Source organism: Aulonocara stuartgranti, assembly GCF_965226115.1.
Source record: "Aulonocara stuartgranti genome assembly, chromosome: 8".
Classification (NCBI taxonomy): Eukaryota; Metazoa; Chordata; class Actinopteri; order Cichliformes; family Cichlidae; genus Aulonocara; species Aulonocara stuartgranti.
Genome location: NC_138959.1, coordinates 26,952,947 through 26,980,216, shown reverse-complemented (window position 1 = coordinate 26,980,216; position 27,270 = coordinate 26,952,947). Strand labels below are relative to the sequence as shown.

The 27,270-nt window shown below is 41.4% G+C and overlaps 2 protein-coding genes across 2 annotated transcripts in view; one reads left to right on the top strand and one right to left on the bottom strand.

Moving 5' to 3' along the window:
* The window catches only part of myocd (myocardin), a 550,512-nt gene that overhangs the window by 193,478 nt on the left and 329,764 nt on the right, over nt 1–27,270 (top strand). The gene's annotated exons all lie outside the window — the stretch shown is intronic.
* dnah9 (dynein, axonemal, heavy chain 9) overlaps nt 3,464–27,270 on the bottom strand; it is a 186,561-nt gene continuing 162,754 nt past the window's right edge. The window contains exons 76-79 of the mRNA XM_082543074.1: nt 25,188–25,370; nt 8,275–8,528; nt 8,057–8,192; nt 3,464–6,247 (exon numbers count right to left, since the gene is read on the bottom strand). Coding sequence (XP_082399200.1) covers nt 6,020–6,247; nt 8,057–8,192; nt 8,275–8,528; nt 25,188–25,370 — 801 coding nt within the window. The 3' untranslated portion in view covers nt 3,464–6,019. The remainder of the gene's footprint in view (nt 6,248–8,056; nt 8,193–8,274; nt 8,529–25,187; nt 25,371–27,270) is intronic.

Below are 27,270 nucleotides of genomic sequence, written 5' to 3'. Positions count from 1 at the left end.
TCTGATAATCCACAGATTGTAGGCAGCTAACAGACATTTGTTTTACGACAGATGCCAGATTCAGATAAACATTTAATTAGCAACTCATCAGCTCTGTCAAAGCTAATTACCCCAGTTTCCAGCCAAAGCCAAAAACTGCTCCTCTCGCAGTTGGTTTGCATAACAGCTGAGTCTGCTGGCTGTGACAGGATATGAGGAGCCAGAGGCTGCGAGGAGACAAGACCGGCTTGCAGTGCTGTAGCAGGAATCAGAGTGGCTAATCCAGCCATTCTGCCATGGCTGAGAGTTGCAGGTCAGAGAAGTGGAAAGAATGGGTTAAATAGAATTACAGGCTGAGAAAACATTGTACTATTTATCAGCTTGTAACACGCCTGTCATGGAAATTACTGCTAGTGATGTATCTCAGCAGCACGTTTCTCAGCAGTCAGAAGGAGTGGGATGTGAGTTTTTAGGATGGGCAGTGGACACAGTCTGGCTGCCAAGTGGTTCCTGAGAGGTGTATAGTGTGAAAACAGCACAGACGTGACCAGTGAGCAGCGACAGCAATCGCCACATGATCGCAGGATTACTGACCCTCTAGTCAGATGACCATCTTGATGATTTTTGCATATGCTGGACTTGTGCGGAATGTTTGCAGCACAGTAACAAACAGAAATGGGAAGACGTCATCAAGACATCTCCACGATCATTTGCTAATGTCGAGCTCTGGAATTAAATCATCACGTATGACTGTAATTAGAATTTGACATGCTTACACATTATACACACTAAGGCATCTCTATAACACTCAGGAGCTTCTCTGGGCTGACCTGTAACCTAGCAACCGTGTGACATCTCACACAAGCAGATGATTAAAGGTACCTTCTTTTCCATTCTGAGCATGGAGCCTTTGATAGATCCCCCCCGCCCACTACTTCGACTCCAGCATTCTCCTCAGTAGCATGCCAAGAACACTCATATAACCTACAAATATGAAATATGAATCGTCATGCTTTTTTTAGCCTTTTGAGACCAGGGGTCTGTAGCTGGCGTAGCAGGCAAAGCCGCATCATTAACTGCTCTTAAGAGCTGATACATCTGGCTTTTCATGACACACCAGGATAGTGCTGATCTGCAGGGGCATTTTGAAGCTCATATTATTAGTCTGCACTGCAAATAAATAACACACAACTCAGCATTTATATTTTGGCTGTTAGCCTTTCCAAAACTATAACCATGAAGGGATTATTGATGTTTGTGTCTAAAAAAGCTGTTAGTTGCTTTCAAAAAATAGTCATAAGCTGACTACATTTTTCATTTGATTTATTCTTATTGAAATTCCAATTCATTCCGATACACTCTGTCCTGCTCATCTTCAGAGATTAAAAATAAAACAGTTGGACTTCTTGGTTTTCAAGACATTTCATCTCTCTGAGAGGCTTCTTCAGGTCTAGAACAATTGGTGTAGAGTCACAGGTAATAATCCCCTGGGTGGGTGATGGGAGTCAAAGAGTAAGTACTGGGCTGTGTGTGGATTTTTAGCAAATTTTAGTGGAGCTCTGAACAGAAATTATTGTGAGTTGTGATTCTTTTCCCCACAGTGAGCCAGGTGGTTCCCCACCTACCAAATCACACTAAAAGTCAGTAGGATTAGAATTAGAATACTCTAATCCCAGAGGAAATCATGTAAAAAAATGTATTATAATGTCCAATGTAATCCTATCTATCAGTATTGCTTATTATTCCATTAATATTGCACAGCTTTTAGTCATCTTTGCACAAAAATAGCTGCTAGAAATATCCACCGAAGATCTACTTTTAAATTTCTTACTTTGAGTGCATTTTAGTCTCTTCTTTTTCACTTTCACTTGAATAAAGAAGTTGAGTCAGCTTTTCCTACAATCCGCTCTAACTTTTACCAGAGTATTTTTTTAACACATATCTATACTTCCACTTAAGTACAGAATGTGTGTACTTTTGTCAGAGAAGGTCAGTCAGGGCCAGTTGATGGAGGACATTTGAATACATCCAATTAGTAATTTTAGAGAGGCTGTTGAGGGTTTTTGGCTTAACAGAAAAGTACAGCCGTGTATCATCTGCATACCAGTGACAGGAGATTAAAACTATTAATTAGATTACCCAGAGGTAATATATATATATTAAAAATCAAAACACAATTGGTCCAAGACCTGTGCCATGAGAACTCCACATATGAGGGTTGCAGATGAGGACACACATTGGTTAATATGAATTCTGAACTGTTGGATGAAAACCATTTGAGCGCAGTACCAATGATGCCCACCAGTTTTGTAATCTGTTGATAAGCGTAGCCTGCCAATAAATCTAGGAAGGCTCATCTTATGTCAGCACTTATTTTTTAATACAGCTGTTTCAGTGATGTGGTTTTGTCTGTAACAAGATTGGAATTTATTAAGGATATTGTTTCCTTCAACTAAGGTAGTAGTAATAAATGTGAGTTTGGAAACTGTCCTGTTATCATCTAAAACAGTGGAGGAGTGGTTGACTTTTTTAAGGTAACCTGAAAATGAATGTAGGAGGGATAATGAAAGAAAAGAAACCGAAGAAAAAGCACACATATGTGAAACAATATCGAGGAAATCTAATGTAGCATTAACCATTTAGGAGAACAAAACTTCTTCAAAGTTCAAATGTTAGGCTTAATAATTACAAAGTCCTTTGTAATCACTGGATGCATTTCCTCAATGTGATCCTTTGCCAGGCTGTCATTAGATGTCTGTTCACAGGTCTTGCTCTGTTTTGCTTTACAGTCTAGATTACAGTATTTAGCAGCTCAGTTGCATTGAGATCCTAATACTGACTTGGCTACATCAGAGAATAACTACAGCACTTCTGCTGAACAGCACGCCATAAGCTATGCTACAGTGACATGACCTGTGTACCAAAGCAGGATCTATTTTCATAATGACACCTGAAGCTGTACTTTAGGAGACCGACATAAAATTCCTCGCCGTGCATCGCTACTTTTCTCTTCCTATTTCCCCTCACGTGCTCCTCGTGCCTCTGTCTCTTAGAGCATTGTTAAGGCTCTCAAATAACCAGATAAAGATGACGCTGGGGAACCTGGGCTTAGACAGCAGCAGAACAAGAAAAAAGAAAGGAAGACAGAGTTTTAAAGTTGGGTTATATCATAGTACGTGTGTGTGTGCGTGGGTGTGTCTGGGAGATTGCGCACTTTCTGCTTTGGAGATGTTTTTTTATTATCTCAAATGGGGAGGAGAGAGGAAGAAAGGGGTGAAGGAAGGAGGAGGAGGAGAGGGGGAGAGAGTAGGTCTAAAGAGCTGGAAGAGAAGAGGCAGGAGTGGGGAACTGGAAACATGAGATAGGCGAAATGACTGCATATTGGCACTCAAATGGGATATATCATGGAGTATATGAAAATAAAACCACATGTGCAATCTGGAGAGGCAAGATAAAGCATTTTTATTCTGCAACTTTTCTGGAAGAAAGTACAAATGAATAAAATATTTACACATATAAATATTTTTCAAACATATATTTTGTATGTGGTTAGTTAAGATATGATTATGAGATTATGTGTGCATAGTGTAGGTAGCTCTACTGATGTGAATTCAGTAAGAAAGTGTTAAATCACCCAATAGTTAAATTTATTCTGTGATATTTTCCAACCAGCCACATCTTTTACAACACCTCCTCATACAGTGACTCACAGATACATATTTGCAGAATTTCTCCACACACAGATGACCAGTAATTAAAACGCTTCAAGCTTCACAAAGTTACATTTAAAGGTACATCATGCAAAAGATCCAACATTGCTCTTTGTGACACTTCTATATAGTCCTATATAAAATCACCAACAGGACGTTTTTGCCACTTCCTGGTGGTGACTGTCTCGGAAAAACAGTTAAAAAAATGTAGGCATACTCCTAATTTTAAAAGTGCCCACTGCATAGTTGTTATGCAGGGGAAAACTGTTCTTAGACAAGAACACTATTGTACAGGACTGTAAGCATGATTTTAGCCCTGTAAAACTGGACGTTTTAACATGGGAATGTATGGAACCAGCCTCAAGTGGGAAAAAATGCAGTTTTTAGCCTTTTCACCTTCACTTCAGACAGCTGTGGAGCATGTGTGAGCATGGGGAGTCTAAAGATTGAAAGGCTGGTGGATCAGTCCCTGGCTTCTCCATGTTTCTGTTGAAATATCTTTGGGCAAATAACTGCCCTCAGTGCATGCACTGGAATGTGTGTGTATAAATGTAAAAGTGCTGTACACTGTCTATGTGATTGGGTGAGTAGGACTTGCTTTGAGTGTTTGCAGCACTGCAGCCTCCATTTCTTCATGTTTCTACAGCAGAGCTGCTGTGGCGAGTGCTTTGAGGTCTCTTTGGGCTGGTTTTAATCTTTGCTTTTTGTTGTGGGCTTTGTGTTCACACGTAAACACTAGAGTTCAGGGATATGTGTTGGTGCATGGATTTATACTGTCAACTGGTAATTATGTGACAATGAGTTTTAGGTCCATTTATGGCCTTGCGAGAAAGTAATGTAACAAGCAGTTTAACACATTACTCTGGTAGTTAAGTAACATACTGCATTACAGTAACCAGTAATGTGTTCTTTTTTTTGAGTCACGACCTCCAACGACTGGAGGGGACATTGCTTACCACTCATACTAAAGTGCCTCCTTTACATGTGGGAACAATAAGTTTTGACTGTTCAGAGATTTGTATAACCAAATAAAGTCAATCAAATGTTTTTAAAAACAAATTACAAATAAATAATGGGACGCTTCATTTGTGTGTTTAGTTTCAGTGAAACTTTGTAAATTTGGAGTTGAGTTGCTCTAAATTTTAGCTTAGTTTTAGTTTTTCACTTTCCTGCCAATGTGCCACTTAGAATTCTTTTAGTCAAATTGGTTGAATTCTTTGTAATAGACTGAAAAAAGATGATGGTTCACCTTTCTCAACCCTTTTAAGTTGTTGGGATCTTTAAAAGGGACTTTTTTGATATCTCTTTACCAACTCTTCACATTTTTGTCAGATGGAACGTGATCCTATTTTCTTTAGGGGTACAGGTCTTCCAAAGCAGATGTTCATGTGCTAAGTTTGGAACAAGTCTTGGTTTGTCTGGGCTAAATAATATGTAATGAACCAGACTGAGTCAAGAAAATGGACTGTTTGTAGTTACCACAGAAGCTCAAATGAATTCTGCTGTTACAGAGGTAATAAATTCATGATTTATGTGAAATGTATGTGACGCTCCCCTGATAGGGAAGGTCCGGAATTATAGTTGCCGTAAATGATGACAGAAAAAAATAAAATAAAGCTCAGTGTCTCAGAAAATGATTTGGAGCTCTTCAACAGCCTGACAGGAGAAAATGTAAGAGTGTGACTGATTTACAAAATACACTAATGTGGGTTTTACATGTTGCCATTTTTCATGTGTCACTTACTTGAGAGACAGGCCTTCAAAGATGAGAAATCTCTTCTTAGATCAAAGGTTTCTTATAGAAACTTTCCCCACAGGACAAGTGTCAGAGTGGTTCTTATCATCAAAGAGTCCTATGCTCAGAAGCACAAGATTGGAAATGAAGTCCTATAATCACGGGTGTCCCATAATCAGAACAGCAACCACTGTGGCCGCAAGTCCCACTATAACAATAATGGCACAATCAATGATGCCAAGTTACCTTTAACAAATGCTATAATATGGGGTTCCTGTTAAAGCAATGCTAAAAACATTGGGTCTTAGAGTTATTTAGGCGGGGTAAGGTGTTTAATTTTGAGTCAGTTTCTATTTTTGCAAAACTTTTGAAATGTTTATATGTAGGTGGAAAAGTAAGAACGGTCTAACTTAGCTTTCTGAAACTATCTAGAGTAAAACCAACAGAGGCTATAGCAAGAATTCCCTGAGTGCTTTGACCAATAAATCTACCTTTTCATTTGTTATTCCCAAATACTAACACATCTCATATATGTCCATTGACATTTGAACCATTCCCTCTTTCAGGATCATTAGCGCGTTCATCTTAAACCATTCTAGATCTGTAGAAGAAGAGCCACGCCAGCTAAGGTCCACTTGGAGGGGTTTTCTTTGGTCTTCAGGTTAAAGGTCCATACGTATGTGGGTCCCCTCTGACGAGTCTTATAAACAGGGCACTGGTAGAGGTTTCTGTTGTCCCATTTGTCCACTGGGATAGCCTTGATGAACATGACCGGCATGGTTGGGGTGAGCTCTTTGAGACGGGCATCCACAATCAAGCCAGTCTGAAAGAAAAAGAAATAAAGAAGGAAAGTCGGGGAGATGGGAAGGAGAGGGAGGGTGTGAAGGAGGAATGACAAGCCAATCAACCCCAGACAGGAACATTTCACAGAACTGAAGAAGTTATAAATTAGTTTGAGGTTTGAGGAAGCTTTGCTCAGATGCTGTGCTTGCCATTGAGCCTCCATTTAATAATCATTTTGTGCCAGAGCAAAGAAAAGAAAAGAAAAGAAAAGAAAAGAAGCTGTTTGACTAATCTTGGATGGCACAAGCAGAGTTAGAGTTTGTTAAACACAGTTTTGTGGCACCCTTGAAAAGTGGTGAAAGTCAAGAGAGTCTGAGCTGAAGTCGAGCTACCCTGTCTTAGTATACACACTCTCTAAACAGTCGGAAACAGAGTGGTCTGTCTCGCTAATTAATCCTCCTACAATTAGCTCCTGACAAACAGAAGTTTCTCCATGCATGCACAGTGACTTTCAGGAATGAATGTAAATCCTGATGACTTTGGAAAGCAAAGAGGACAAAGCCCGGACTGCATCTGCAATTCCTACAACACTTTAAAGAGTTGCTAAGTACCAATAACCTTATATCTGTTTCGGGTAAATAACAATGATGAGGATCCTAAAGTGAGCAAGTCATTATGGTAAAAATGGTAAATGGCCTGTATTTGTATAACGCTTTACTTAGTCCCTGAGGACCCCAAAGCACTTTACACTACATTCACACACACTGGTGATGGCAAGCTACATTGTAGCCACAGCTGCCCTGGGGCGCACTGACAGAGGCGAGGCTGCCAGACACTGGCGCCACCGGGCCCTCTGACCACCACCAGTAGGCAAAGGGTGAAGCGTCTTGCCCAAGGACACAACGACCCAGACTGTCCGAGCCGGGGCTCGAACCGGCAACCTTCCAATTACAAGACGACCTGCCAACTCTTGAGCCACGATCGCCCAATTATAAATTGTCCTAATGATGCTGTGTCTACACTCTTACTACACTAGCGAATATCCATTTTGATCGTGTGCTCACACAACATATTGAAAGAATCAAGTACATCACAAAGCAGGACATCAATAAGTAGTGTCCATCACAAACACAAATCATTTCAAAGGACATATCTGCATATTCTGTGATTCCACATGCAATACATGATGTCTGAACCATCTCTGAATAAAATGTAAGGTTCATTAATATAGATTAGGTTTAATATAAATCTTTGACTTTAATGGCTGCACAGAGCATTGTCCAAACGGAGCGCTGCATACTCGCCTATTCACACTCTGCTACTCCCTGCCAGTGGCACAGAACTGGCCCTGGGGCTGAGAGGAGAATGGGTAGGAGGAGAAGAGTTGTGTGAGTGGAAGCCACCCAGCCTGTAGGGCTGCCTGTCTATTTGCCTGCGCCTCCAACTTTAATGAAGAAAAAAGGAACCACTCCTCCAAAGGGTGATCTCAGTGCTCAAGTGCACACTCTGCACATTCCCTAATTAAGAAGTCTAGTGGGATGCACCTTGAAAGCTGGGCACATATGCAGAGCTTGAATGTATAGAGATAGAAAGAGCTTTGGGAAGCTGAGTAATGTGCTATGCCCCAACAGCTGAACACAAGCAGGTTGCAAAGCAGAAAATGAAGCCACTAAGGAAATGTGAAGGTGCTTTTTTTGTGAGCTTAAATGAGGTGAGGGTCAGCTCACCTCATTTAGATATATAGTCTGAGGAGCTTGCAAGTGAAAGCGTGTTGTGTTTGTTGTATCAACTTTCTGTAGCAACTTTGCGGCACTCAGCTAAACAAGGAAATCAATAAAAACTCATGTACCTGTGTGTCCCAGCGTGCACCCTCCATGTACAACCCGTGTATGTAGGCCCCTTCACGAGGTGGAGAGCTGAAGTCCTCGCGATTCTTCTTTGTGACATCACACTGCAGACACATACTGTCCAGGGGCCACTCGTTTCTGCCGCATAACCACACATTTCCTGTTAACAAGCCATGTGGTTTCCATCATTTTCTTATATCTTAATGCTGAGTAGCCCTACCTTCTCGCCATAGCCTGCATGATGGCTGTGAGAAAGGACTGAGGGTTAAAGAAGCCAGCCAGCCACACTGCAGAAGGTAAGCTGAAATCAGCTGACCAAGCTTCCAGCTCCCTGATCCTGGCCAGCAGGTCAGTGAACCACAGGGCCAGGCCAGACATGGAGGGATATGCCCGTTTGGTCCAACTCTCTGGCACCATGTCCAGGAAGATAGCATTCTGAAGGTTTTCCATGTCACTGGTCATGGTCAGCTCTCCCTGATGAGCGAGGGTTAAAGGAGAGAGAACAGATGAGATAAAAAAATATATACTGCTACACGTTAACGGAGTAATAAAAAAAATTCTTGTTTCTTATTTCTCCTTTCATTAATTTCTGCAACACACTGACAGTAGAGCACCTGGTGTTTTAAGCTACAATCCCACTGATACAACATTGACACCTTCCAACAAACAACCTGCATGATGATCTGCTGGATAATCTGCTTGATTTGGGCTTTAGGCAGTGTCCTCTGGATTGCACCTTACCACCAGCAGAGAGGGAAGGAACAAGGCTAAATGAAATACTAGCTGTAGCGACTTCCACAGTCGCTACAGGCCGGGGATGGAGCCTGCCTATTTGCCTGACGCGCTGTCAGTTACGCAATAATGCGAGAGATGGAATTGTTTGCTCGTTTAATTAAAGTGCTTTGCGATTTTTACAGAGTAGTATCATCGGCTCCTGATTCAAACTCTTACAACATCACAGGCTCTAATATAACGAAGCGAACATGTCGTGCAGCGGTCAACAAAAACTACGGCTACCCAGCCCTCCTCTCTGTCAAAATCAAAACCCGTGAATGACAGACTGACAACGCCCATTTATGTCACCGCTAGCACCCACGTGACTCCCATAACAACCAAACAAATAAAAAACCCAGTGATCATCAAAATCCAATACATTCAATTATGGCTCCTACACACCAGCCCCTAATTATTAGGATCCCTTCTAATAATTACCCATAATTAACCAAGTAGGAGACATAAAACATGCAGAGAAAAGTCAAGCATTTACTGTATTTCAATATTACCCGCAGGAATCCTATAGGTAATCTTAAAGTCTATCTATAAAGAAAAATGAGAGACATTTTATATCCAAATACAATCAAAGTCTGATAATTGGACCCAGAAGTCTTTAACTGTGATCTGCCTCCAGCAGTAGACACAGTTTGGTAATAGGTCGATCCAGGCAACTAGTCTGAGTTTTAATCCGAACTTGACGAACGAATCCTCTTCGGTCAGGAAAAGTCTTTATCACACGTCCCATTGGCCAAGAGTTTCGAGGTGCCGAACTGTCCATGATGAGAACCAGATCTCCCACGATGAGGTTCCTTTTTACTCCAATCCATCGCTGACGTTCCTGTTGCTGTAGTAGGTATTCCTTCACCCATCTTTTCCAAAACAAATCAGACATGTATTGGACTTGTTTCCATCTTCTGTGTGTGTACATATCAGTGGAATGGAATACTCCTGGTGGTAATATCGGTGAGGTCTTTAACAGAAGATAATTAGGGGTCAAAGCTTCCAGGTCGTTAGGATCCATTGAGGCTTTGGTAATTGGGCGGCTGTTAATGATGGCTTCAACCTCACAAAGTACTGTATGAAGACCTTCTTCATCCAGGTTTTGTACTTTCATTATGGAATTAAGTACTTTGCGAACCAGTCTTATCAGTCGCTCCCAGGTTCCTCCGTGATGTGAACCTCCAGGTGGATTAAAGGTCCATTTAACTCCCTTTTGCAGAAAGACGTCATTGATTTTTACCTGGTTCCAATGTTCAATGGCAGTTCTAAGTTCACGTTCAGCACCTACAAAATTGGTTCCGTTGTCAGAACGCAGTTCTCGAACCTGACCTCTTCTTGCATTGAAACGTCTGAACGCATTAATGAAAGAGTCAGTATCCAATGATGGAGCAACCTCAATGTGAACAGCACGGATAGCAAGGCAGGTGAACATAACACCGTATCTCTTCACCACGCTCCTCCTACTTTTTACACTGAAGGGTCCGAAGTAATCCACTCCCACCCGCGTGAATGGAGGTTCATCTGGAATGATTCTTTCATTGGGCAAATCCGCCATCTGTTGATTCACCGGTGGAGCATTAAGACGTCGACAGATGACACATTTAGATAACACTTTTCTTATTGCTGTACTAGCTCCAATCAACCAGTACTTTTCTCTTAGCTTAGACAGCATGTGGTTACGACCACCATGTCCAACTTCCTGATGTATGTGTCTAAGCAAGAGCTCGGAAATGTGTTGATCCTTTGCTAGTATTATGGGATGTTTCACCTCAACCGGCATTGATGATCTACCAAGTCTCCCACCTACTCTGAGAATTCCATCTTGCAGCTGTGGGCAGAGTCTTAAGATAAGATAAGATAAGATAAGATAGAACTTTATTAATCCCTCGGGTGGGTTCCTCTGGGAAATTCGACTTCCAAAAAAAGCACAGCAACGACCGAAGTTACAGTTACAGAATTGTTATATATATATATATATATATATATATATATATATATATATATATACACACACACACACACACACACACACACATATATATAAATACAGAGACAAATATAAATAAAGTATACAAAGGGGATAAATAGAATAAATAGGAATAAAAAATAAAAATACAAGTGAATTGCACATTTCAAGTATTGAGTCTACTGCACTGTTGACTATTTACAAAAAGTATTGCACAAGGTATTGTACAGTGAGGTGAAGAGGCACTACAGCTTAGTTGTTCCCCCCTCCTTTGTCCTCCTGTTTCCCCTCCCTCTCCCCTCCAGAGAGGAGTTAAACAGTCTGATGGCGTGTGGGACAAAGGAGTTTTTAAGTCTGTTAGTTCTTGTCTTGGGGAGAAGCAACCTGTCACTGAACAGACTCTTCTGATTGTTTATGGCCGTGTGCAGAGGATGCCCAGCATTGTCCATAATGTCCATCAGTTTCTTTAATGTCCTTTTCTCTGCCACTGTCACCAGAGTGTCCAGCTTCATGCCGACCACAGAGCTAGCCTTCCTGATCAGTTTCTCCAGCCTGGATGAGTCCCTCTTTGCTGTGCTGCTCCCCCAGCACACCACAGCATAGAAAAGTACTCCAGCAACCACCGACTGGTAAAACATCCTCAGGAGCTTCCTGCAGATGTTAAAAGACCTCAGCCTCCTGAGGAAGTACAGTCGGCTTTGGGCTTTTTTATACAGGTGCTCTGTGTTGCATGACCAGTCCAGTTTATTGTCCACCCACAGCCCGAGGTACTTGTACTTGTTGACCACCTCCACCTCCTCCCCCTCTATCTGAACCGGCAGTGGACCTTCTCTGGACCTCCCGAAGTCCACAACCAGTTCCTTAGTCTTTGAGGTGTTGAGTTGCAGGTGGTTTGTGTGACTCCATGCGACAAAGTTCCTCACCAGACTTCTGTACTCCTCTTCCTGATCATCCCAGATACACCCCATGATGGCCGTGTCATCTGCAAACTTCTGAATATGGCATAATTCAGAGTTGTAGCAGAAGTCAGAGGTGTACAGGGTGAAGAGAAGAGGGGACAGCACAGTTCCCTGTGGTGCTCCTGTGCTGCTGACCACAGTGTCAGACGTGATGTCCTTCAGCCTGACGTACTGTGGTCTGTCGGTGAGGTAGTCGGAGATCCAAGCCACCAGGCAGGGGTCCACCTCCGTCCTGTTCAGTTTTTCCTGAAGCATACAGGGCCGGATGGTATTAAAGGCACTGGAAAAGTCAAGAAACCGTATCCTGACCGTGCCTTTTCCCCCATCCAGGTGTGAGTGGGCTCTGTGTAGGAGGTACAGGATGGCATCCTCCACTCCGACACCCGCCTTGTATGCAAACTGTAGTGGGTCCTGGGCATGTTGTACCTGTGGTCGGAGGAAGTTGAGGAAGAGCCGCTCTAGAGTCTTCATAAGATGTGACGTCAGTGCCACCGGTCGGAAGTCATTCAGCTCATTGGGCCGGTTCCTTTTAGGGACCGGGACGATGCAGGATGTCTTCCATAGGGCGGGCACTCTCCCCAGTCGCAGACTGAGGTTGAAGACTCGTTGTAGCGGCTCCCCAAGTTCAGCAGCACACGCCTTAAGCATCCTAGGACACACCTTGTCTGGGCCTGCTGCCTTTCTGGGGCGAAGCTTCCTTCTTCCTTCTTCTTAGAGGACTTGATTTTATAATGGGTTGTCCCTTCTCCAGATTCACAAGCTCCAAGGAAAATCTCCTCCTCTGACAGAACTTGATAATGACAACCTCAGCTTTGTCCAGATCTTCCACTGTAAGATTCTTAATCACAGATGTCCTCTTAAAGTTCCTCAGCTTTTCTTCCACAAATGATTTCTGTTGCTCTTTGGTGACCTCTGACTGTGGTAAACTTGAACACAATTCTCTCCTTTTCTTCACAAAGGACAGAAGCAAGTCCTTAAATTTTAACAGCCATGCCACTGACTTCTTAAGACGTGTCCAGGTGGAAAAATGTTTAAACAAGTGAGTAACAGAATTTTCTCCAGCTTGCTCAACACTCACTGTGGCAACTGTTTTTACCTCAGGATCATCAGATGCAAGCAGACTGATGTCATCTGGGTAGACAGGCCATTCACTTCTAGATTGTAGAAGATACTGAGGCCCAGACAACCATTTTGTATTCTTCATAAAAACATCGACTTTCACTCCTCTTGAGGCCATATCTGCTGGATTACTGGCAGTGTCCACATATCTCCATTGCGAGGAAGATGAAACTCTTAAGATTTGTGAAACTCGGTTGGCCACAAAAACCTTGAATCTTGAAGTTTCACTCCTGATGTATTTAAGAACAGAAGCACTATCTGTCCAAAACACAGAATCCAGAAGTTCCATCTGCAGCTCTTTCCTCCAGAGTACATCCAATCGACTGGCCATGGTTGCTGCAATGAGCTCCATTCTCGGGACGGTAAAGGATTTAAGAGGAGCGACACGAGCTTTTCCCATGTGAAACTCAGAAACCAGTCTTACTTGTTATCATCTATCGTCCACCTGGGCCTTACACAGAGTTTCTGTCTGATTTCTCAGACTTTATATCTAATTTAGTTCTGAGCTCAGATAAAATAATTATTGTGGGTGATTTTAACATCCATGTAGATGCTAAAAATGACAGCCTCAACATGGCATTTAATCTGTTATTAGACTCAATTGGTTTCTCTCAAAATGTAAAAGAACCCACCCACCACTTTAATCACACTCTAGATCTTGTTTTAACATATGGCATCGAACCTGAACATTTAACAGTGTTTCCTGAAAACCCTCTCCTGTCTGATCATTTCCTGATAACATTTACTTTTACAATAATTGATTACACAGCGGTGAAGAGTAGACTTTATCAAAGTAGATGTCTTTCTGAAAGCACTGTAACTAAGTTTAAGAATATAATCCACCCACTGTTATCATCTCCAATGCCCTGTACCAACACAGAGCAAAGCAGCTATCTGAACGCTACCCCAACAGAGGTCGATTATCTTGTTAATAATTTCACCTCCTCACTACGTACGACTCTGGATACTGTAGCTCCTGTGAAAACTAAGGCCTCAAATCAGAAGTACCTGACTCCGTGGTATAATTCTGAAACACGTACCCTAAAGCAGATGACTCGTAATCTGGAGAGGAAATGGCGTGTCACAAATCTAGAGGATCATCATTTAGCCTGGAGAAATAGTTTGCTGCTTTATAAGAAAGCCCTCCGCAAAGCCAGAACATCTTACTATTCATCACTGATTGAAGAAAATAAGAACAACCCTAGGTTTCTCTTCAGCACTGTAGCCAGGCTGACAAAAAGTCAGAGCTCTTTTGAGCCAACCATCCCTTTAACGTTAACTAGTAATGACTTCATGAACTTCTTCACAAATAAAATTTTTATCATTAGAGAAAAAATTACCAATAATCATCCCACAGATGTAATATTATCTACAGCTACTCTTAGTACCATTGATATTAAGTTAGACTCTTTTTCTCCAATTGATCTTTCTGAGTTAACTTCAATAATTACTTCCTCCAAACCATCAACGTGTCTTTTAGACCCCATTCCTACAAAACTGCTCAAAGAAGTCCTGCCATTAATTAATTCTTCGATCTTAAATATGATCAACCTATCTCTAATAATCGGCTATGTACCACAGGCCTTCAAGCTGGCTGTAGTTAAACCTTTACTCAAAAAGCCATCTCTAGACCCAGCAGTCTTAGCTAATTATAGGCCAATCTCCAACCTTCCTTTCATATCAAAAATCCTTGAAAGAGTAGTTGTCAAACAGCTAACAGATCATCTGCAGAGGAATGGTTTATTTGAAGAGTTTCAGTCAGGTTTCAGAGCTCAGCACAGCACAGAAACAGCTTTAGTGAAGGTTACAAATGATCTTCTTATGGCCTCTGACAGTGGACTCATCTCTGTGCTTGTCCTGCTAGACCTCAGTGCAGCGTTCGATACTGTTGATCATAATATCCTATTAGAGCGATTAGAACATGCTGTAGGTATTACAAGTACTGCGCTGCAGTGGTTTGTATCATATCTATCTAATAGACTCCAATTCGTGCATGTAAATGGAGAGTCCTCTTCACACACTGAGGTTAATTATGGAGTTCCACAGGGTTCAGTGCTAGGACCAATTCTGTTTACATTATACATGCTTCCCTTAGGCAGTATCATTAGAAGACATAGCATACATTTTCACTGCTATGCAGATGACACCCAGCTCTATCTGTCCATGAAGCCAGATAACACACACCAATTAGTTAAACTGCAGGAATGTCTTAAAGACATAAAGACCTGGATGGCCGCTAACTTTCTGCTTCTTAATTCAGATAAAACTGAGGTTATTGTACTCGGCCCTGAAAATCTTAGAAATATGGTATCTAATCAGATTCTTACTCTGGATGGCATTACCTTGGCCTCCAGTAACGCGGTGAGGAACCTTGGAGTCATTTTTGACCAGGACATGTCCTTCAACGCACATATTAAACAAATATGTAAGACTGCTTTCTTCCATTTGCGCAACATCTCTAAAATTAGAAATATCCTGTCTCAGAGTGACGCTGAAAAACTAGTTCATGCATTTATTACTTCCAGGCTGGACTACTGTAATTCATTATTATCAGGATGTCCAAAAAACTCACTGAAAAGCCTTCAGCTAATCCAAAATGCTGCAGCAAGAGTCCTGACAGGGACTAGAAAGAGAGAGCATATTTCTCCTGTTTTGGCTTCCCTTCATTGGCTTCCTGTTAAATCCAGAATTGAATTCAAAATCCTGCTCCTCACATACAAGGTCTTAAATAATCAGGCCCCATCTTATCTTAATGACCTTGTAGTACCATATCACCCTATTAGAGCGCTCCGCTCTCGCTCTGCAGGCCTACTTGTTGTTCCTAGAGTATTTAAAAGTAGAATGGGAGGGAGAGCCTTCCGTTTTCAGGCCCCTCTTCTGTGGAACCAGCTTCCAGTTTGGATTCGGGAGACAGACACTATCTCTACTTTTAAGATTAGGCTTAAAACTTTCCTTTTTTCTAAAGCATATAGTTAGGGCTGGACCAGGTGACCCTGAATCCTCCCTTTGTTATGCTGCAATAGATGTAGGCTGCCGGGGGATTCCCATGATGCATTGAGTTTTTCCTTTCCAGTCACCTTTCTCACTCACTATGTATTAATAGACCTCTCTGCATTGAATCATATCTGTTATTAACCTCTGTCTCTCTTCCACAGCATGTCTTTATCCTGTCTTCCTTCTCTCACCCCAACCGGTCGCAGCAGATGGCCGCCCCTCCCTGAGCCTGGTTCTGCCGGAGGTTTCTTCCTGTTAAAAGGGAGTTTTTCCTTCCCACTGTCGCCAAAGTGCTTGCTCATAGGGGGTCATATGATTGTTGGGTTTTTCTCTGTATCTATGAAGCGCCTTGAGGCGACTTTTGTTGTGATTTGGCGCTATATAAATAAAATTGAATTGAATTGAATTGAATAACAAACGCACAGTGTCGTTCTGAACAAATGTTTTCAATCAGCAGGTAGGTCACTGTTCCATACCCATCCTCACTGGCATCACAGAAATGGTGCAACTGAGCACTCGTGATTTCTCCAAATCCATCAGGTTTCAGACAACGACTCACTTCAAACTTGCTCAATAGCTGGAGCTGCTGGAGCCATGTTAACCATCTTTTGGAAAACAGCTCTGGTACGTTATCGTCCCAGCCGATTCCTTCCTGGCATAGATCTCTTAGGATTTTCTTAGCAGTTAAGACCACAGGACTTAGCATTCCAAGAGGATCATAGATAGAACTGACAATTGAAAGGATTCCTCTTCTGGTGAGCGGTCTGTCCTTGAGCACAATCTTGAACTTAAAAGAGTCTGATTTTATGCACCACTCCACGCCCAAAACTCGCTCGATCATTGAGGAATCCAATTCCATGTTCAACTCTTTCATTCCTGTGGCTCTGTGACTTTCAGGAATTGATTCCAGCACTCCAGGCTTGGTGGTGATCCACTTTTTGAGCAAAAATCCTCCTTTGGCACACAAAGAAACCAACTCGTGGTACATTAACACTGCTTCCTCATCAGTTTCAACGGACACAAGACAATCGTCCACATAAAAACAGTGCAACAACTTCTTCACAGCTTCCTCACTGTAGAGATGTCCAAAGTCATCCGCACACTTTCTGAGTGCAAACTTGGCACAACTTGGTGACGAAGTTGCCCCGAAGAGATGTACATTCATCCTGTATTCAGATGTTGGTCGTTCCAGATCACCTTTAGGCCACCAGAGAAATCTCAATAGATCTTTATCTTCAGCTGGAACCATGACTTGATGGAACATGGATTCAATATCTCCCATAATTACAACTGGCTCCTTCCTGAATCTTGTGATCACTCCTATTAAAGAGCTTGTAAGATCAGGTCCTTGTAAGAGTTGGGAGTTTAAAGATGTTCCATGATAACTCACTCCACAGTCAAACACAACTCTGAGTTTCTTCTTGGTCGGATGGTAAACACCATGGTGTGGTATATACCACAGCTTGCCATCATTGCGATTGATCTCCTCTTCCGGGACCTTTTCAGCATAACCTTTAGCCAGAAGCTCATTCATGAAGACTTTGTACTCAGTATGAAACACTGTGTCTCTCTCAAATCTCTTTTGTAGAAAGCACAGACGTTGTTGAACAACTTTCTTATTGTTTGGCATACTGATACTGGCATTCCGAAAAGGTAATGCTATCTGGATATGACCACCCACATATTTGGCAGAGTTAGTCACTATTTCCAGAAATCTCTGATCCTCTCTTGACAATCCAACCTGCTCATCAACTTTGCTAGCTTCACAGTTTCCTGAAAGTGGTCCATTGATGGTCCAGCCAAGCCTTGTCCTTACGGCATACGGTCCTCCATCAACACTACACACCACTTCCAGAGGTTCCAAGGCTTTGGGAATGTTTGTTCCAATCAGAAGTTCGATTCCTGCATTTATTTGAGGCAAGGTTATGCGTTTTAAATGTGCCCATCCTTCAATATCTCTTGGTGTTGTAATATTTCCTTTATGTACAGGCATGGACTCCTGTGTGTACACTTTTGGCAGTTCCAGAAATTCATCACCACAAAGAGCGGCAACCTCCAGTCCTGATAAAGTGTTGCTGCTCACAACTCTTTCCTGGCCCATGGTTCTGAGGAGGATGTTTCCTTTCCTTCCCTCAAGGTGAAGTCTGCGCATCAGACTCTCAGTGCAGAAAACTAGTGTGCTCCCTTGGTCAAAAAAAGCATATGTTGTAATAATGTTGCTTCCTTTCTTTGACTTTACTTGGACAGGCACAATGGGCAGTTTACAGTCCTGGTCTCCAGCCCCTGTAAGACCACTCGACACCAGTGTGCTCACATGCGGCTGCATGTTCCTGTCGGTCTTTTCAGAAGGTGAACTTTCTTTGTGCAGGATGGTGGGATGTTTCCGGCTGCAATTGGAACAGGAAATCCTCTTACGGCAATCTTTACTGATGTGTCCTATACACAAGCAGCCAAAACAGATGCCATTTTCCTTTAAGAAGGTTATCTTCTTCTCATGAGCCATTTTTCCCAACTGTGCACAGACGTCCAACATGTGTCTTCCTCCACAACAAATACAGACGTTCCTTCCAACCTGATTAATTTTCATTTCCATTTCCGCAGGCTTAGGTGTACTCTCCACAACTTGCATAGTGGTGGCAAAGCTTGTTCCTTTATTTCCAGGTCTGCCTTGATACTTGGCTTTACTCATTCCTTTTATTGGTAAAGAAAGCGGAGAATCTTGAATATTACCGAATACAGGATCAGTTAATATTCTTATTTGCTTCTCCAAAAAGTCTGCAATATCCATAAATTTGGCTCTTCTTTTATGCCTTTCTTGCAGGTCACAAACATGGCTTCTCCATTTGTCCCTAAATTTATACGGCAATTTTTTAATAATGTTCACCATATTAGAAGGCATGTCCAAATCACTCAGATGCTGCACCTCCTCCATTGCATTACAGCATCCCCTGAGGAACAAACTGTAGTTCTGAAGAGCTTTTACTTCCTCCGTTTTAATTGATGGCCATGAAAGTGCCTTGTCCAGATATGCAGCTGCGACCTTCTGTTCATCGCCATAGTGTTCCTTTAACAGTGATTTTGCCTTGTGATAACCACGATCCGAGTTCATTTGTTGACAGCTTCTCACCAATTCCTTTGCATGGCCTCTTGTGTACTGTTCCAAAAAATATAAACGATCGCTGTTATTTTTCGTATTGCACTCAACTGCATTCTCAAATGCTTTAATAAATGAATAATATTGAAGTGGATCTCCATCAAAATGAGGTATTTCTCTCTTTGGTAAAGAAAAGAGTCTTTGTTGTTGGATTAAGAGTGTTGTTATTTCATTTTGTTTAGTCATTATTCCAATAACATCATTTTGTGGTTCCAGTTCCACCATACCATTTGTATGACAGTCATTTTGTCCATTTGCATCAGATGGGTTTGAAGGAATAACTGAATATTGTCGAGGATGCTTATTTTGAGAAGATTCAGTCAGCACGGCTTGTTGCATGACACATTCCTGGGTTTTATCTTTTCTCCTGTTTTGAGTTTCAGCATTAGTCAATGAATTTTGTTTTGCAGAAATGTGAGGTATAAATTCCAATGCATCAACATTAAGGGTTTATTTAGATCTTTCATGGGAAATGTATGAATTCATTCCATCTGAAACTTTTAAAGAGCCTTTTTTGCTTGTTATACTTTGAGCTTTAAGGACATTTATTGTAGCCATTTTTTCAGCAATTTCAGTGTCCAATTTTAGCCTTTCCTTTCTTTTACGAAGACGTTCCTCCTCTTCTTCCAGTACATGTTTCTCATTCAATAATTTCTGCTTTATCATTAAAGCTGCCAACTCTGCCTCATACGAACAGATGAAGTTGAAGATCTTGATGAAGAAGTTTTGTGGCTTTCAACATTTGAAACACTATCACTTGGCTTGATATCATCCTCCACTTCTGTCTCAGTATTTGATGCAACATTGTTTTCCAATAAATTGATTTGCTTTGGACGAACAGCAGGATTTTGTTCTCTTTGATTTATCCAGTTTTGAATTTCATTTAAAAACACATTGGTGTATTTCATGATACTTGAAAACCATTCCTCTTGTTTTATTACTTCTTCCTCTGGCACCAAAGACAACACCTCAACATGTGAACTTGAAGCCTTTTCACACAGTGCCTTTAAATCCACCAAATACTGCTTAATTTGAGAAAGATTTTCAGTGTGTTGCATGAGCGCTTTCATTTTTTGTATTAGTCCTTTCATTTTATTGACATATATTTTGCATTCATTTTGTAATTTTTCGATTTTATTCAACAATGCCTTTCCAGTAAATTTTCTTTCTCTCTTTCCCCTCAAATGATTAGAGGAACAATCATCACCAGCTGTTTGACTCATGATTTTCCCGTTTGTTTGTTCGATTTTTTATTTATTTATTTTAATCTTCAGTGATCATCCATTAAAACATATATCCACTGGAAGCCACAATAGACTTTGACCATAAAATCCTTTCAACGTAACGGCACTTTAATTGTCCATTTGAACGTCATCCAAGCAGCATAATTACGGTAATAAGACGCAGCGCAGACATCATTCCAAGAGCGCAGCCAAAAACGTTGCACATTTAACCAACATTCATTCCATTCAGTGTCTCTTCTTGAAACATCTCAGCGCTAATCCAATGTGGCTTCCTTTTCCACAACCAGACATGCACAGGTATTCTTACCTGCGCTCCTCAGAATTGCGTCAGGTGTGTCGTGTTGCTGGGCTCACTCATTCAGATGCGCTGCACTTACTTGGCGTCTTTCAGGTTCCTTGATCTGATTTCTTTGATCCTGCTCGCGGCTGGCTTCTCCAGAATGCCGTTTTTTGTTGACTAAAGATGTAGCGACTTCCACAGTCGCTACAGGCCGGGGATGGAGCCTGCCTATTTGCCTGACGCGCTGTCAGTTACGCAATAATGCGAGAGATGGAATTGTTTGCTCGTTTAATTAAAGTGCTTTGCGATTTTTACAGAGTAGTATCATCGGCTCCTGATTCAAACTCTTACAACATCACAGGCTCTAATATAACGAAGCGAACATGTCGTGCAGCGGTCAACAAAAACTACGGCTACCCAGCCCTCCTCTCTGTCAAAATCAAAACCAGTGAATGACAGACTGACAACGCCCATTTATGTCACCGCTAGCACCCACGTGACTCCCATAACAACCAAACAAATAAAAAACCCAGTGATCATCAAAATCCAATACATTCAATTATGGCTCCTACACTAGCCACTCTTTATATCCTGTTTATCCTATTAATTCTGCAGCGTTTTCAGTAAATATCTTTCTATGAGCATAGCAAAACTATTTCTTCCTGTTGTGCATGGCTGAGGACAGTCAGGAAAGAGGTACAAAGTGGTGTTACTAGACAAAAAGGACTGCAGATAGCTGGATAGCTAAGGCCTCTGTCACACAGACCTAGAGAATGGTTGACAGTGGTGTATTTCCTGACCAGCTGGTGTGTGGTTACTAGAGGCTGTTGCTGGGTGAGGTTGGTCTCAAAGACAGTGGTATACGAAAAACCTTCCTGTGATTGCTTTGGTAGCTAGGAGACTGCTGTGGTTGCCTGTAGATTGTGTGGAAGATGCTGCCTTGCCTGCAAACACTTGCTAGCTAACACAGAGTATGCTAACTAACCACTCAGCCATAGTGAAAATTAAGAAAGTGTGATGCGAAGTTGTGCCTTTTTTTCTTCCCCACCTGTCACGTTTGGTTCTTTTGCCATCAGAATTATTGTCTAAAGGCCAAGAAAGATGCCCAACGGATTTACTTTACCAAATGGACCATCCCGGCCTTGCCGTATTGGTTCATTTGATTGACCTTTGTTTTTATTGTTTATTTTATTTTATTTTCACTTGCTACACATGGGACAGACATGACTGGGGGAAAGAAAAGGGAGAAAGAAAGAGAGGTAGGGAAACAAAAACAGCGGGGAAGAGGAACGGTGATAAAGGGCACAAAACAAAAACAAACAAAACAAACAGACAAAAAATACATAATCATCACCTGGATCACCGGTTGAGAAAGAAAAAAGAGAAAACAAGCAAAAAAAAGAGCAATATAATAAACAACAACATCACGATAACCTGTGTGAATATAAAAGTAAATACTAAATATTGAATATTATTGTGCAGCACATAAGATCAACAGCTCACGGTGTGCTTTGAGGTAGGAAGGTAAGGTGTAATTTGTGTCTGTGAGCACCCGTGTGTACACCTGTGAGCATGAGCGCGCTTGTATTCAAAAGGTTCCTTCATGTAATGATCTGCTAGAGGGTGTGGGGAGCCACAGCCCCGTCCTCCAGGGCATGAAGCAGGTATGGAGGAGATCCAGGCTCCAGACATCCAGAGACCCCCAGAGCACAAGAGACCAAGGAAGACCAACGACTTGCTGTTGCATAGTGGGTGCAAACTGAGGTCTAGGCCTGACTTCATAAATCTACCACTATAATAAATTAAAGAACACTTCTATGTCGGCATTACAATAACAATAGGTTATCCCACATGCAGAATTCTGAGACTTATATGTGTGGAAGCCAACAGAAAAGGAAAATAACATTTGATTGTGTTCATAAGCTACAACATTTTCCTCTGTTTTGGATACTCCCTTGGTATTCCTTTGAAGTTCAGTAATTTCAAGACATTTTGCTTTAAAACAAACATGAATATGATGCAATAGAAAAGTATGGATTTACTTGTTAGAATGTGAGGATTCCATTAAAATGTTAGATATTGCAATATGAACTGCTGGTGTGACCCGACCAGTGTTTGATAGGCAGGTCATGAAACACGAAACTGCAACATCTACACGGGTATCGGCAAGTTCTGTCCCTTTGCCATAGAAAATAGATAAATCTAATTTATCCAATTTCTAACTTCATTTTTGAAAAAAAAAATCTTTCAGATAACATTATGTTGATATAGTGCGGATTTGTTGCAGTATAATCACCAGAGCTTGCTAGGCTGGTGATGTCACCATAAATGCTAATATTAGTTCTATTGCCATTGTTTGCTGTACTTTATTGAACAGGCTGCTTGTGGATATGAAAAATCTGTTGTATAATTTGGCTTTCATGCTCTTCTTGATCATCTGGAAATACCCATTTTAATTAGGGCGAGTGCTCTCAGTGCTGACAAATGCTGTGTCTGTGCAAAAAACTTCTTGCTGGTTTTTGAATGCTATTTACAGGAAGGGAAAAAAGTTCCTGCTTGTCTAGCTAAACACTGGAGGTGAGACCTTCCAGCTACTTAAGGTGTTGAATGGTAACAAGCCCTTTAGAAATCAGTAAACATGGGAATAAGCAAGCCATGCCAGATAAGGAAACATGCTGTAAGATAGCCAAGAGAAGATGGCACTGATGAGTAATGAGACAGCATGCGAGTGAAAACAGTAGTGTCCTTCACCTGCTGATAGTGTAGCTGATGTATCGCTGATGTATAGATACCCATTTCTGACATAAGAATTCTTTATGAGGGTGATAAGGTTCTGTGGGTTTATCTAGATAAGTGACTTTATCATTAACCACTCCTCAAAATAATCCATCAGTTCAGCCATTTCATACTCAACCTCATAGCACTATGAAGCTCCAACACCTCAACCAGGATAACATTCTGATAGTTCCTATTTATTGAACTATAGAGGCAACATATGATTCCATTTGCTGGTACAACAGTATACATGGCTTTTAAATCACTGAGCCGATTTATTGGGGCTTGTAGGGCGGGGAGATCGAAGCCTCATAACTCCTGACAAATGCATTGACATATTTTTCCCCCTTTCTTTCTCTTTTCATTTGTTGTTAACACATGACTCAGTCAGGCTTGACACAGAGAATGCCGAAATCTCATTCCTTTCTGCTACTCTGTAAGCCAGATCTCTGAGTCACTCTTACAACCGTGCTTCTGACAAACAACAAAGGAAAAGATTTAGTTATGCAGGAATACTAACTAAGCAGCCTGTTGATGTCAACAGTAGAGAATCCTATGTAAAGTGAATCATAGGTGTTGAGAATAACTGAAGCTTTTTATGGTGGGGATTCAAGTCACAGTTCACTGTTTTGCGTTGCAGGTTTTTAGTCGTTGAGGGTCCTGTGCAGTATCATGGCTGTTCCTAGGACTGCACTCTTCTGGACAGAGATCTCGAATGTTCTCTATACTTCTTATGGTCGCTCAACTCCTAGCCAAACATCTCACTGATCACTATAGCCGTGGTGTAGATCAGCTGATTTGTCTTGGTAATGGTTGCAGTAGGTATTGTCTGTAGTACTGCATTCACATAATTACATAATTTACTTAGGTATTATTAAAGTATTCTGATTCTGATCGACAGTAGGCCTTCAGAGGGAACTTGTAATCTTGGTAACCGGCTACAGAAGGTCCAGGTTTCAAGCTTCGCTATGATCCTGTCTTTTAGGTCAGTTCCTCTTGCACTCAACAATCCTTCTTCCATTGCATTTGGGGCTTGGTATCCAATCTCGGGTGGGGGTGATGATCTCTCCCCCCCAGACTTGTCGTTCTGGCTTCCACTTGCTGTGTCATTTGTGTTATACAAATTTAAACGGCTAAATTCAATGCATTTGAGTTGGTTTGAGCTCTGGAACCAGTCTCTTGGAGAAGGGATGGACTCTTTTCCATTCTGGAGTTGCCTTTGGTGGAAGGAGGTGGGGAGGCCTGGATATCCTACGTATCACCATTGGAGTTTTTATTACAGGAAAAGACGGTTGCTTCCCCGCACCTTCGGCTTGGAAAATTGGTCCTGACTGTCGTTCAAAAGTTGCTCCATTTGGAGATATCTCTATTAGGAAAAACATCAGGTAGTGGCCTCCAGCTTGCACTGGAGTGGTTTGCAAGTCTGAAGCAGTGGGAATGAGAACTAGAACCTTAGACTAGACTGGTCGATCAACGTCCCTATCCTCACGTATGGATATGGGCTTTGGGTAGTGACTGAAATAGTGTGACAGTTGCTATCTCCTACCAGCAGGAGGCCCAGGAGTAGACCCATGTCAAATAGGTCTCTCTGCTGGCCTGGGAACACCTCGGTGAGGGACTTCTGGGCTTCCTTGCTTAGGTTGCTCATGTGACCCAGCACAGGATAGGTGAAAGAAGATGGATGAGTGGATGAATCGATGGATGGATCTTATTTGACTTGGTAGCTACTGAATACTGTATCATAATAAAACTCAGGCTTTGTCCACAGGACATGTACAATGTAAATGTTTTTGCAAGGCAAAACACTTCCATCTCCAGTCTCATAACAGTGCACAGCCTCCCATTAACTCTTCAAAGCCACTACTCACCTTAAGTCCAAGGCTTAGCTCGTGAAGAGAGCATCTGATCTCCTGGGTGAGAATGTTCATACGCTCACACTCCTGCAGCGCCACGACCTGATAGGGAGTCCTCTCCTCTGCTTTCCCTAGAAGCTCAGCCATGTTGAACTCCTCTGGGAGTTTCTCCAGTATCTCTTCCAGCACTGCATGCACCTGATAACATGGATAGGAATGTAGAAAAAAGTGAGAGGAGTGTTTCCCAGTAAAGTAGCCCATTATGCTTGTCAATATTAAAGCTAAGTAGGACAAGAAACACCAATGGTAAGACAATACTATCCTAAGCAAACATCTGAAAGAGATGGGTTCATCTGAGTCACATAAACTCAGTCCTGTCAATGCTGACAGTCTGAGAAACTGTTTGAAATTGTTCCATAAATATTCATGAAGACATATTTTTGCAACACCAGCTTTTTGTTTTCAATAACAGTATTATTCCTTCAGAAAATCAATGCTCACATCGTATTTTTGTGGACAAGGGGTGAAAGCTAATGTCTGTGTCCAAACTTTCCCAAGACAACCAGCAAGAGAGATCAATCAAAGGATTAGGTACCAAACTAAGGATATCAGGTCATCGTATCTATGGATTTTTTATTCCTGATGATTCTGAATATCTGACTTGACTTTGGCAGCTACTGAACACCCAGAATACAAAGTGGGCCTCTTCAGTAAGCCAGAAAGATTCCAAATCATAATATATTAAATGACCAATGGAAACACGGAAACACACACACACGGCAAATGTAAAGTCACAAATCAACCTTAAATATATGTTTTTAGACATTTTAAGGTCAACTAATCATTGACTTCAAAATACAGATGAGAGCAAACATAAGTAAATCAATCCCAGTTAAAAGCATGCGCATATGAATTAAACATGAATGAAACATGCTGAGCAAACTTCCCTAATGGTCAGCGGTGAAATCAAATTAATGTTTTCTGTTAGAAAGGGGTTGTTGCAATTATCAAATTGTAATCATAAAGTGGTGGAAATAATTATTTGATCCCCTGCAGAATTCATAGGTTTGCTCACTTACAAAGAAAAAAACAGTCTCTAATTTTTACCATAGTTTTACTTTAAAGGAGAGAGACAGGATATCAACAAAAATCCAGAAAAACACATTTTTCTGAAAAACACTTATGAGTAAAAAGCACACCTCCACCAACATGGACCAAAGAGCTGTCTAAAGATGTCAGGGACAAGACTGTAGGCCTGCAAATGTCCATTAATCATCCTTGATCGGGAGCTGGAATGTGGATGAGCCCAAAACTACACAGGAGGAGCTTGTTCATAATCTGGAGGCAGTTGAGATCACAGTCACTAAGAAAACAACTGGTGAAGCACTATGCTGTAATGGATCAGATCCTGAAAACCACAAAAGTGATCACACATTCACGATCATCACGAGCATGTTATTCTTTGGTTTGGTTTGCCACACCGACTTTGTCCCCTATGGTGATACTAACAATCCAGAGATGTACATGTAATGTATCTAACTGTGATATATTTTTTCATAAGCCCATTCACAGGACTACATACTAGATACACAATACAGTCATTAACTACTCCCATTTTTAACATTGTCAACACACAGTTTAGTCGACTGAATAATGGACAATACACATGTGAATGGGGCTTTATTGATCAATTTCACAACAACTGCCAGCAGTCAATTGTTTGGTTGGGGAATACCTGTTTTTCCTTTGCAATCCGTGGTTGTCAGATGGTTGCTGACCACTCTCTGGGCTGTGTGGCTTATTTAGCTATAGTTTAGTTTATAAATAGCTTCCATAACCACGTACTTTACAGGGCACTTTTATTTAAAGCAATTAATTTAAGCTTTTACTTTTTAATGGCTCAGTCATATTAGAGCAAAAATAGGATGAGAGTCTCTTTGTGAATAGGAAAGATTTATGCATATCAGATTAATAAATTGAACTTTTTGCATTGTACATCTGACCACAAGTAGTTGAGTCAACCAACTAAGGCCTTTTCATGCTTAACCTTGGGGTAGTCACTTTTAAGTTATCTTTAAACAATCTTCAAATAGTCCAT